Source organism: Copadichromis virginalis, linkage group LG5, assembly GCF_057382275.1.
Source record: "Copadichromis virginalis isolate Kocher_CV1m ecotype Utaka linkage group LG5, C_Virginalis_male_GT1.1, whole genome shotgun sequence".
In the NCBI taxonomy this organism is placed as follows: Eukaryota; Metazoa; Chordata; class Actinopteri; order Cichliformes; family Cichlidae; genus Copadichromis; species Copadichromis virginalis.
Window position 1 is genome coordinate 10,308,968 of NC_140622.1, and position 13,061 is coordinate 10,322,028.

Below are 13,061 nucleotides of genomic sequence, written 5' to 3' on the forward strand. Positions count from 1 at the left end.
ACTGCTCGGTCCATCATGCTGGGTGCACGAGTCCTAGGCGAAATAGAGTGAGGTGCAAGACGTGCAAGAACACTCCCACACTGGTGTGACTGGTCACCGATGAAGCAAACATTGTGTAGGAGCAAATTTCTGGAGTTTTTAAGAATTCACAAAATATATCAGTTTACTGGTGCTGTCGGCAAAAACATCAAAACTACCTGTTATGCAGGTCTTCTTTGTCATACCAAACAGCGCACCAGGGCATGTGGCTTTGGGTGCCAGGGTGGTGGCAGCTGATCCTTTGGGTCTTTAAGGTAGCAGCCTCTGTGGATCAAGCTTGTTCCTATTTGCCTAATAGACAAATAGGTCAGGTCAGCGCCTTAGGAGTTTTTGTCACATTCTTGTCCCTGAACAATTTTTGCGTTGTGGCACATCTATGGGGAAGAGCCAGCCGCGTTCAGGGACACCAGGATGCCGGCAAACACATGATCAATATTATTCATTTCACATGTCAGTGGTTTTAATATTGGGACTAATTGTTGTACACAGCACTCAACAGCAGCTAATGAGAGGGAAAAAAACAGTCACACACAGTCTTTCACTTTAACATGCAAGGATAACTTCCCCCAGTTCATTACAATACAAAACCTTTTTACTTTTTATTACCCATTTGTATTTTTGACAGCATTTATCTGTGTTTGTGTTGGAGCAGATACAATAAAGTGTTACAGTCACAGTCATCAGTATGTTTAAGCAGCATCCAGGGAATAAAACACTGTAACAAAAAAGAAACTGTGATAATTTGGTCTCAATTGAAAGTAACGCTTGGTACTTTCCTGCTAAAAGAATTGGTAATAAAAAAAATGTTTATAACTCTTTCCTGTATTTAACATTGTTGCTTTATTTTCCTTTCAGTAAAACATTTTCTGCTGTTGTACCACACCGGACATTGAACTAAGCCTACAGTCTGCACAGAGAAAAAAAAACCCAAACTCCCAAAACTGATCTCACCTGTCCAGAAACTGCAGTTTCATTTAAACTGATATTACTGTTCAAGTCTCAAAGGGACATAATATGAATGCCACCTATTTTTAATCCCTGGAGAATGAAGAAGAGGGGGGAGGAAAGTTTTCATCTCTTCATCTAACCCTTCTACCACAGACTTTGCCCACCTTCTATGACTAAGTTATGCCCTGTCATGTAGTCAGAGGCATCAGATGCCAAGTAGACCACTGCAGCTTGCAGGTCTGTCACTTGAGCCAGTCTACCAGCAGGAATATCTGACAGCCAGCGCTGCACCAGAGGCCTCAGACTCTCCGAGTGGATGAGAGGGGTGTCAACAATCCCCCTGAAAAGAGAAGCAGACAAAGTGAGAGAGCGAAAGAAAGAAAAGCACACACACACAGACACACACAATGAAATCAGAAGACATCACAGTTCAGAGCCAGGAGTGACAGCGTTGTTTCAGAGCCACCACTTTGGTGACAAAAATAAACCCAATTATCCTTTGCAGAAAGGGCATGGCATGGCATCTCTGATGATATTTACTGTGGGACGGGTGGCACTTTAATGACTGGCACATCTCTGGAAGAGCCCATGGGTACGAGGGGACGTGTGGTATAATTTGCACATAGCCTTTGGTTAAATACTTATTATATTTCCCCATTGAAATGTGCTACTTTGATGCCGAGACAGTATTTAGGCGAAGTTTATCAGAAAACCGCTGCTTTTAGTTTGCTGGTTGCACACTGGCATCTAATAGCGCCGTGTCACAACAAATGCCATTCTCTCCACTCCTCTACAGTCAAATATCACAGAGCTTACATTTGAATAAATATGTCAACATGCCCGCCTGCGCCTAATACGAGACGACTTCTGACTTTCCCCACAATCGCTGTGACAGTGACTAAAAGCCATGAGGCCTGAATCATTGTTCGATGTATCCTGGTGCCTTGATATGGAATTCCAACATTTGGCTAAATTAGCACTTCCAAGGAGCGTGTGACACCTTGGTTAACATATTCCACCTCAATTATATTTCTCTTCAGCTGCCCTGTTATCTGGAACCTTTCCTGGCAATCAGAGGTACTGTTTTCCCTCAGCCAATTTTCTAGATAATGCAGCTTATCACCGCTGCGGCTAAAGTTGCCAATGGAATCAGGCTCCAGTCAACCTCGTGAGCGCTAATTGTGTCCCTTTTTTATGCATATTTACCGACTGTCACTTCAAAGAAATCAGCGGCCCATTGAGACACCCGGTTAGCGAGGGTGGGGGGGGAAGCGAATTGCTTCTTTGCAAATTAAAATTAGCAAACAAGCTGCCGATAAATAAAGCTGAGCGTGGCGCGTGTGTGAGGGCTTTGTTCTGGGGCTGTGACTGGGCCCGGCTCGCCCGGTGCCACCGGACGGATTTGCTCAGGGATGGCTGGGGCTAAGAGATGCTTCACTTAACACCCCCCCGCCCCCTCAACCACCACCCCTACCTCCCCTCCCGACACACATTCAAACAGCCCCCTTCCTGTGTTCTCCTCCTTTTTCTTCCTACTGCTCAGCTTCACAGACAAATAGATACAAACAAGGGCGCTATTGTTGCGCCGACACTTGGAGTGAGGTTGCAAATTTGATTCCCTAATTGAACAGAACAATTAGAGCAAGTGTTTGGTTGATTCATCCCTCAAGACGTCATCTAATTAAGCACTGATGCATTGTTTGAGGACTTAAATTAGTGCATCCCCCTCAAACGGGAGCTCTTCATATGAAAGCAAAATGGCGCTAATCACTGCCTCCTTTCGCAGCTTGCTATAATCAAAAGGTGGGCCGCTGTGTTTTGGAGGAAGACGAGGAAGGCCAAAAATAGGCAGTACTTACGGCGAGATGCAGTTGACGCGCACTCCTCTGTCGGCCCATTCAGTGCCCAGAGTCTGAGTCAGTTTGACCACACCGGCCTTGGATGTGTTGTATGAAAGCTGCTTCTGAGGATGGGGGACTGGACAGTGAAGGGTGGAAAGAAAATGAGTTACTGAAAAAAGTCACTGCTGTCCATTTCGGGAAGTGGCACGTGCCATTTAAGAAGGCAACAATTACAGCATCATTAATAGTGGTATGCACTTTTCACATTCTTATTAAAGCCTCTTGTTGTTTTATCATTTGCCTTAACTGAAGAGTTTCCTTCTTACAGCGGGCCAATAGCTTCTACGGTGCACATTCCAGTTCCTGTGGTTTCTTGTGCACACTACATAAAAGCTCTTCCATTAGCTGCTGGGGACTCTGTGGATGATGCTAGGTAAAATTAATTGCTTATAATGTCCAGTTATGCTCTGTCCTCAGCAACAAAGGGAGGGAGCCATTTGTTTGCCTTGACCATCACAGATGCTGCACACTGCATGGGATGCCGGGACAGGGGCTCATTTTCTCCTGGTTGATTAATCATCACAAGGAAGGCTCCAAGTTACATACAACTTTAGTAGTTAACCTCATCACCCGCCGATCTGACTGCCAAATGGCTTCAGTGTGAGACCGGGGATGATAAATACCAGCCAGCTGCGGAGAGACAGAGAGTGGTCCTGAGGAGAAAAGGGCTGGAGCATCCTGCATGCAATTTAGGGATGTTGGAAAAAAGAAGACAAAGAGGAATAAAATTTGCAGTGTAGGTGTAAAAGCTGGGATGTGTTGAAGAAATAACAAGTAAAGGGTGGGACAGGAGGATGGTAGCCATGAGCAGGGTTCAGCGACGAGATTGCAGAGGAAGGTAAGGTTGGGTTGGGCTGGGCTGGATAAGGGTAGGCTGGGACCTCAGAGGAGCAGGCGAGGATGAGCCGAGCCCAGGGCTTACACGCAGATTGAAGGTGAAATCCGACTTATCAGGACAGGAAACACAGCTCAAAATGCCTAACAGCACTAATCCTTGCTCAAGACCTGATGATACGGCCGCAAAATACCATTCAGAAAATGCCTTCATCCTTTAAATAAACCTGCATTGATGTTTTTCGCCGTCTTAAAGAGCAGTAATCCCCAGAGAAGCGAAAAAGAAGTAGAAGGAGAGCATTTTCCAAAGCCCTCTTTAACATTCACCCTACTTATTGCCCGTTGCAAGTGGGAGAAAACATGCTCTTTATCAGGCACGCCTTTTAAATTTTGAATTCTTCTGAGCAGATAAGGAGTTCAAATGATGTACTCTTTTCCCAGCTGCTGTTGTTATGTCCATTTCTATGAAGGGCAGATCTGCAGGTATGAGTGCGAGAGTCACAAATCCCTCAAGTAAGGTCAAAACCAAAAAAGAAAAGAAAAAAAAAAAAAATCAAGATAGATATTTCCTGTCCGGGTGTCTTTGAGCTGCTGGCCGTCATTCAGAAAAAAATAGTTGTTGATGTTCAGAGAGTGTCTGTGTGTGTGTGTCGAGGGGGTGTTTGCAGGCCCACGAGCACATTCCATTCAGCAGATGGACAAAAAGCTGTCATTGTGCATTTTAATTGGACATTTACGGCTGCTTTTTGGTCGTCCACTTGGCTAGAACAGGTCCCATCTGATTACACATTATGACAATATTATAACAGATGTCCAGACCAATAAAGTAAATTCCTGAAGGACTGAGCGTAATGCGAGTAATTGATCATTTTCTTTATGCCGGCCTCTATTTACCAGCATGTTCCTGTTTTACAGATTGCCCCTGCAGTCGGGACTGGGGTCCATATGGCACGGCGCTTTACTGGCGATTTGACTATACTGCTGATGAAGTGTTGCAGTTCCTCTGGAGAAACCTGTTGGAGGAGGAACATTACACCGGTGCAGCGAATTACAAGGCTTTTACTAGGCTCCCACTAAACTCTAAAAGTGTCTTCTGCTGTTCAAACAAGGCCGTTGGCACAGGCTGGGGTTTTGCCGCGGCACAGGAACCCTCCCCTCCCAAGTTGGACCTCAGGTTGCCTTCCACATCCTCCAGACAGCTCCGCGGAGAGGGGATGTTTATTATGATGCAAAAATGCCTCGGCGAGATGCAATCACAACACTGCTACTGTATGCAGGGGTGGATGCATCTCTATAGAACTGTTTAACTGGGCTAAAAGTTGCCTAATCCTGTTTTAAAAGTGAAGGCTCACCTTAAGTTTCTCATAAACGAAGAAAACTGCTAAAAAAAAGACTTTGTTTGAAGATGAAAATCTAATGCGATGTGCACTCACCCACATAGCTGTACAGCACAAATGTATTTAACTCTCCCTTCCTCCCCCTCCTTCACTCTGCCCAACTCTCCACGCCAAATGGAGAGATTAAAAGCAGACATGGAGGGGCTCCAGAGAGAAAGTGGGGAAATAGAATCATCACTCACCTATTAGACTGGCCATGGAAGCTGTGTTGATAATCTTGCCGTACCCTTGCTTCAACATCACTCGACCTGCTGCCTAAGGCAAGGATTCGGAGGGGCGAGAGACACGTTAAACACCTTATTATTAAGGCCCTGATATGCCATGCCCAAAGCTGAGCACAGATCAACACAAAAACATGCAGTTTATCGTCGGAGACGGGAAAACGTTTGGTGTGGATTTGAAAGCGGCACAAAAAAAAGGGTGGGCGTGGGGGGGGGTTGTAGGTTGTACATATAGATGTCTCGCAGCAACTCGATAATTTAGGACTAAATTTAGTTTCTACAAAGGAGCTCAAGCTGGTTGGACCATTAATTAGGTCACAGTCTTAACTAGTTTGGACAGAAATAGAGTGCTGAAGGAATACGTCACCGAGAATCTGTTTGGCTCTTTTTTACTCATATTTAACTGGGAATAATTTGTAAATATATTAAACTGATGGATGCATTTTTCATTTTAACAGAAAATAACGTTTCAGCTATGGGGTGTTTGCATGAACTGTACTCGTTGTGTGTGCAGAATCAGGATTTTTTCCTTCTTAAGCTTCGAAAACAGCAAGAAAACATGACCCGTCACAAAAGGACAGATAATGTGATTTATGTATGTCAAGTCTTCAGCTGCTATAGAGGCAGCTCTGTTTTAGATTTGCTTCAGTAAACATGTTCATTCAAACACTTTCCTATTAGTGAATCTGACTGATCAATAAGTGCACGATTCATTTTGAATTTGTCTCTGTTTATAGATTAGTTTTTAATTTGTAATGGAAATAAACCAACTCTATAAAATTAGTGCAGTGAGATGAGCGAAAGCTACAGTGGTTAAGTACATTTTCTGGCAGTTCTGGTAAACATAAAACCCGTTTGTATGCTACAAAACGTCTTCCTACCCAGTGTTTATCAAAGCAGAGGTGTATGTGAGTGAATCTCTTACAAAACTAATTAGGACCAAATCACTTGGAAAAATACTTGATAATATTTACTGCTATTGCACTACCCTCGCACAGGATGGGAGGTGACACACACCTGACAGCACATGAAGGTCCCCCTGAGGTTCACATTAAAGGTTTTGTCCCACTCCTCTAGACTGGTGTCTTCGCTGGCTGAGTTCATGTTGATGCCAGCATTGTTACAACCAATGTGGATCACTCCCCATTTGGAAACGATGGCGTCGATCATCCTCTGGACGTCATCTGACTTGCTGATGTCAGCTGTTATCGAAATGGCATTGATACCTGTTTGAAAGTAACACAGGGGTGTACTGTGAGAAAATTCGGCATTTTAGATTCTTTGACACAAAAAGTAATGCCCTAAGTAATGTGGATATAGTGAGATCACGTTTGATCAAACATTTTATCCTTTAGTATGCTGCCATCTGCTGGTCAAGACACAAACTAATGACAAAATTCACAATGTGAAACTCATTTTGAATGAATAAACGCAGGGCATGCTTGTTTTCTCACAAATAAAGCCCGGTTTGAAGCGTGCTATTCAACAGTGATGCTGTCATAGCAGATTTTCCAGTTTAAGGCCAGCTTCACCACTTTGAGGCCAACATATTGTTGTGACTCTTACAGGTTTTCATTTTAATTTCTGGCTGTCATCGATGTCTTTGAACTTATTGCTCTGCACCGCAAGCAATCTTAAGACATCTGCAGTATTTCGGCTATTGCAGCGAACAAAAGCAGGGAGACTCCAGGCTGTTCAGCATCACATTCCTTTGGACTTCTTTAACAATTGAGTCACAGCAGGGTGAACAGTCTGAAAAAAAGGAGCAAGTTATGTTAAATCAGGGTTGTAATGTAGTTCTTCTTATTAACTTTAAGGAAAGTTTTAAGGAAAGGAACAACTTAAGAACAACAACCATAACAACAATCAAGTGAGTAAAGAAAGGAAAGTAACCAGTAACTTTTTTTCCTTAATTACTGATTACAGAATAAAACTGAACCACACTGTTTTAGGAGTTGTGGATTAAAGCCATCCTAGTAAGTGGACTTCATTCCATATTTAGTGGCGACTCTATCCCTAAATTCTGTCCCAGATATAAATTTTGTTGACCTTGAAGTTACGTGAGTGACGTCCATTCAATGAAACAAACACAAATGGAGAATGTAAAATCACAAGTGCGGGGGGGAGATGATGAAATTAACTTAATGTATACAAAATATATATATATATATACAATATATACAGAAATTCAAAGAATTTAGATTTGTAATAAAAGTATTTTCAGAAACCTGTACATGTTAATAATCACTGTCTATGTAACAATGTTCGTGTAAAGTCTCACATTGATTGGCTCACCAGTTAAGAAGGAGACATACAGACATATGCCATGATCCTTACAGTATGAACACTGACCATTCAGTCCTAGCCTATATAACAACCATAGCTTCATAATGATTACAGAACATCAGACTACTTGTTCTTATTGCTTAAAAATGCAGAATGATCATATAGAAATAAAAAACCTGAAGTTGTGCGCTATTTGAACACGTTGCCTGCCTGCAGCACTAAAGGACTCCGTGAGAGACGTCTGTCTCGCCCTAGCAGCACCTCTCCTCCCCTTCAATTTGCCTCAACATAAGCTCATCATATTCTGTGACATGATTTACTCTGAGGTGTTTGACGAGGTTAGTGATGTTGCCACAACACCTCACTGTCTGCCACAGTTATCGCAAACCGCGTCTCGGCTGTTTGTGGAGGTAAAATACGTCCACACATGACTCCAGTTACGCTCAGCCATTGTTGTGAGTGTGCACGTCAAGGGGCTGCGACACATTCATACAGCCATATTTCGCACATGACTATGAAAGGCGGAAGAGGAAGTAGTTCCGCTGTGTTCCTGTTAATGGTAAACTACATATTTACCCCAAATTACTAAAATATTGATATTTTAATTTGAGAATCAATTCTAGAACATAAATAACTGGTATCGGAGGAATCGGTATGTCAATATCGATCCGCACACCACTACTTCACAGGGCCAACCTGCAGTACCTTAATAGCCCACCAGGAGGCTGCAGACCACTTTGGGAATCCATTCTCTAAACTAGGATGGGCTGTGAAAAAAAGGGCATTCAAGTCAGTCCTTGTATGTTTTTTGTTACCTTTAAGGAAGAGCTCCTCAACGACTGTCTCAGCTTTTGCTCCATCCAGGTCTACCACAGCCACCTTTGCACCAGCTTCACCCAGAGCGTGAGCGAATGCTCGGCCTATGCCTTGTCCAGCGCCTGTCACATAGGCCACCTTACCGTCAAGACGCATTCGATCCAGGATGAAACGCCCTGTGACCCCACGGAAAACCTCATCATCTGTAATTTTACACTAATGAACGAGAATAAACAGGCAGATGTGATCAGTAAGTATGATGATGCCTGGAGAAACTCGTCACATCAATCATTACATGCTGTAAATAAAACGTAGTCAGAACTACAAAGTGGTAATCCATAAATCAATAGGATTTTGCAGGGAAGCCACAGATAGAATCAATAATGGCACAGTGAAAGAAGGAGTACAAGTAAGCAGATACAAATCAACATAGAAAAGCTCCTGCTAACAAGTGCTAACAGGTATATTTTAAAATAGGATTTAACTTTTCACCGTATGAAAAAACCTCAACACAGACCTTTTAGATCATCTGTAAGTAAAATTAACCACACTGAATAAGTGCCCCAAACATTTCATTTCATTCATTCATTTGTGTCATGATGAGGGAGATGAATTGTTTATATGGTAAACTCTTTCTTTTGATGGGGTCATGAAAAGAATTAAATCACTACTTGGTAGGTGAGATAAACTTGGATCCCGCTTATCCCTGAGTTGTGAGGTGTTTATATCTAGCATTTAATGTTATAGTATTGCTGATACTGTGAATAGTGAAGGCACGTATATCAGCTGTGACTGAGGGAGGTTAACAGTACCTGATGCCGAAAGCACTCAGCAGCCGGAGGTACCCGACGGATAAGAGTGAGGCCGTCTCTTAAAGGGACTATGACCTTTCAAACAAGGAGGCATTATTAGAATAAAGGTTAACCAACAAACAACTGACTGCAACACGAAAACATCTGAAACTCACCTGCTCTACTCGGGGGTCATTAGACACAAACTGGTTGAACTCGCGAAGGGCCAGTCCATTGCTATCTGTGGTTTCATTAAGATAAACCCTGGCTTTGAACAGCGAGTTATCGATACATATGACCCCTCGCAATCTGAGCATGTTGTTGTCCATGATAAATTTGTAGTAGTTGATGTAGTTGTTTTTGTCTGCATCGATGAAAACCATGTCGAACTGTTCACCGGCGGTGGCTAATTCCTGGAACAGAGACAACGTTATTACAAAACTGACCCCATGACCCACAGTTTGTTCACTTATTGACAAAAAGGGTCAGCGTTAGCCTTGGACTGTTCTGATTATGGAACGCATGTGACACGCAGTGAAGGCTAAGTGTTACCTAAATGTATTTTTAGTTTGCAAAACAGTTCATTGGACCTTCAAAAGGATCCAAAGTTGATCGATTTTTATTCACCTTTAGTGTCTCCATGGCATTTCCAGTCTTGACGTTAATCTTTTTACCATGTGGAGACTTATCAAAAATGGGCTGAGCAAACTCTTTAAGGTATGGCTCCAACTCGCAGGCCACTAAGCACCCGTCCTCTGGTAGGGCTTCAGCCATCGACAGAGCTCCATAGCCAGTGAACATCCCGATCTCTAGGACCCTTTTTGCTTGACTCATGTGGATCAGCATCTTCAGCGTTTGACCTGCCAAAAACAGATCAGAGATCATGTTATCACAATATGACTAAACCAGTAAAAAAGAAAATGGTATAGTGTAAGCAGCACATGTATGAAAGTCCCACCTTCAACGTGTCCAGTGATACATTCCTTGGGAAGCTTGAACATAGTCTTGCCCTCCTTGTGCACTTGATCCCAGTCATGAGAAAAAGTCTTTCTACAATGGAGTGTAATCGAATATGTTAATGCTTATTTCACACAGCAAATGCTTGCTGTGCTTTATGATTATAAGTGAGGACTTACTTAAAAAGTTCTGCAAGCTGTTCACTTTCCTGTGTGGTCATTTTCTCCAGGTAGTCATCCAGGCCACTGGCGATGTCCAGAGCCTTCTGCAAGTGGCTTGTCAACTCTTCTGGAACATTCCCACAGGATGCAGCTATGTCCTGGGCTTTAGTTAAAAGGTCCACAATGACTTCCACTGGGGTGTCAGGAACTGGGGAGGATGTCATATGTAATGTTACTTAATGATGTCTCCATTCTAGTTTTATTGTCATTTCCTGCTCCAGTAAAATGATGCATCTCAGAAACTCTGAGTCGATGTTTAATATCAAGTAAATTATTCAGCTGGTTTTAAGAATATCAGAAAATTGAGGTAATGACTAATATGCATTATTCATGCATTATCCTTACAGAAACGTTTTTTTCACTTTCAGCATTTTGTGTTAGAAAAATAATAAATATAACTAAAGAAAAATCTGATAGATCAGAAATACTTTATTGATCTCCAAAAATCTGCAAATTATAGAAAGCATTATATTGTGTATACTTACTGCACAGTAAAGTCAATAAATTGAATAGTTTTTAGTGCTAAGTCACAGTTTCTTGCCTATAATGAGTCAGCTGATATCTGCACTCATCAGCCACTTTGGTAAGAACACCTGGTCAACTGCTTATTAATGCAGATATCTAATGAGCCAATTATAGGGCAGCACCTCAGTGCATTAGGGCATGTAGACATGGTCAAGATGATGAAGAACATTTGAATGGGGAAGAAAGGTGAACATGGCATGGTTGCTGATTCCAGATGGGCTGATTTGAGTATCTTAAAAACTGCAGATCTGCTGGGATTTTCTCATACAGCCAACTGTGGGGTTCACAGACAAGGCGCAGGAAAATAGAACACATCTGGTGAGCAGCAGTTCTCTGAGAGAAAATCTCTTGTTAATGTCAGAGGTTAGATGAGAATGACCAGACTGCTCAAAGTGGACACTAACTCAAACAACCACTTGTTTACAACTAACTAAGGCATGCAGAAGAGCATCTCTGAGTGGGATGCGCTGTAACGCCCCACAATAATCTTAATAAAGTGTCGCCTAAGTGTCAAAAGAACTACCTGAATTATTCAAATTATTAAAAAGTTTTAACAGGGACCTCCCAATAAAAGTAAGCAGTTTACTTAAACCTAAAGCACTCTACTCGAAATAAGTACTTTCACTTTTATACTTTAATACTGCACGTGTTAATATTTCAGGAAAATATTCCACCTTTTATTCAACTGCCTTATGCACATAAAGTTAACATAACGTTGAGAATTAAAATTGTGCATATGACACCAGCACACTAACGCATTATAGCGTAGTTTAATACACAAGTAATACAAATATGCACCGTTTATAGAACTGTTCTGCCACATATACGTTGTTCACGTGTCTGTGTTAATATATCTTTTAGAATCGAAAAACTTACAGTACCGTTAAGAATTGAGATATCGATTTATCAGAACGGGAGTAAAAAAAATGGCAATAGTCTTACCTTTTTCGGTTGACATGCTTCCGTTTTATGGGCGTGACGCTTTTACCGAGTAGAGGACGCTAATCTGTACCTGCGGAGGTAACTGAAGTTTCAGTTATACCACCAAAACTAGCTAATTGTTAGGTAAGGCGGAGAGACTGGCTTACACAACAACGACTCTTCATTATTCAACTGGTTCTGGCACGTGACAGCGGCTCCTGCCTGCCTCCGACCAGTGTCTGAACGCTGGTTATCAAACAGCTTTCCCAGCTCAGGGTGTCGCTCTTTCTGAGAAGAAGCTGGGTAGTGAGTGGGTGGGTGGAAAAGGGGGGGGGGGCGTCAGTGAGCCAGTTTGTGGGAGGACCTGAAATGTCTGAAGTTCCTGAAATGATTTTGGCTATTTACGGCTGACTGCGATCCAAGAAGAGAGCAAAACTCCAACCAGTACCATTAGCCACACGTGTGTGTGAGATATAGATAAATAAATAGATACTTGATCCCGCAAGGGAAATTACTTCATTACAGCTGCAGCAAAAAGAATACTAATTGTGTAATCTACAATAGAAAAAGCATTGTAAAAAGTACCACAGGACCATACTGAATGCCTTATTATGTGGAATTCTATATGGAAGCGTTATAAAATAAGCTAATACCATACAATACTAAGTTTAAAGCACTTTAAAACAGCTACATCAGATACAGAAAAGTGAATAAATACATTGAAAACTATTTTTTTAAAAAGTTGATACAAAAACAACATTAAATGCAGCTATACCACAATGAAAACAAACAGTCACAATGTTATAAAAACAAATAAGATCAATGTTTCGTACTGGGTCGAATGCAAGGGAGTTTAAGTTTGCTTTTAAGTGTTGGTGATTGTCTAATGTGCAGATAAAGCAGATATAGTGAAAAAAGCAATGTCCCTAAAACTTAAGTAACTCTACACTTAAGAGTAGGGGAGACCGGGGATAGTTGTAACGTGGGTCAGTTGTAACACTTCCAATTTCTCCAATCAGGGCTAAATTTCAAATGATGTGACTCATCCTCTGCATGCCCAATTCAGTTCTGCTATCACATGTGAAAAATCAGCACATTTTGTCAAACACAGACAATTTAACATGAAAAAAAGTAATTTGTATGCCAAAAAGTAAGTTTTTCTACTTTATTTCAATGTTTAATAGCATTATCTGCTTTGCAGTTA

General features: G+C 41.8%; 1 protein-coding gene across 1 annotated transcript; it reads right to left on the reverse strand.

The window, feature by feature from the left end:
* Positions 1–625: 625 nt before the first annotated feature.
* On the reverse strand, positions 626–12,182 carry LOC146708911 (uncharacterized). Its single transcript, XM_085455800.1, has 12 exons — positions 12,025–12,182; positions 11,879–11,948; positions 10,370–10,559; positions 10,192–10,283; positions 9,861–10,093; positions 9,410–9,646; positions 9,255–9,329; positions 8,442–8,658; positions 6,358–6,566; positions 5,302–5,374; positions 2,847–2,964; positions 626–1,327 (listed from the first exon to the last, which is right to left on the reverse strand). Exons 2-12 carry the CDS (start codon positions 11,892–11,894, stop codon positions 1,132–1,134), a joined length of 1,656 nt encoding a protein of 551 aa, XP_085311926.1. The 5' UTR covers positions 11,895–11,948; positions 12,025–12,182; the 3' UTR covers positions 626–1,131.
* Between the last annotated feature and the right edge of the window lie 879 nt (positions 12,183–13,061).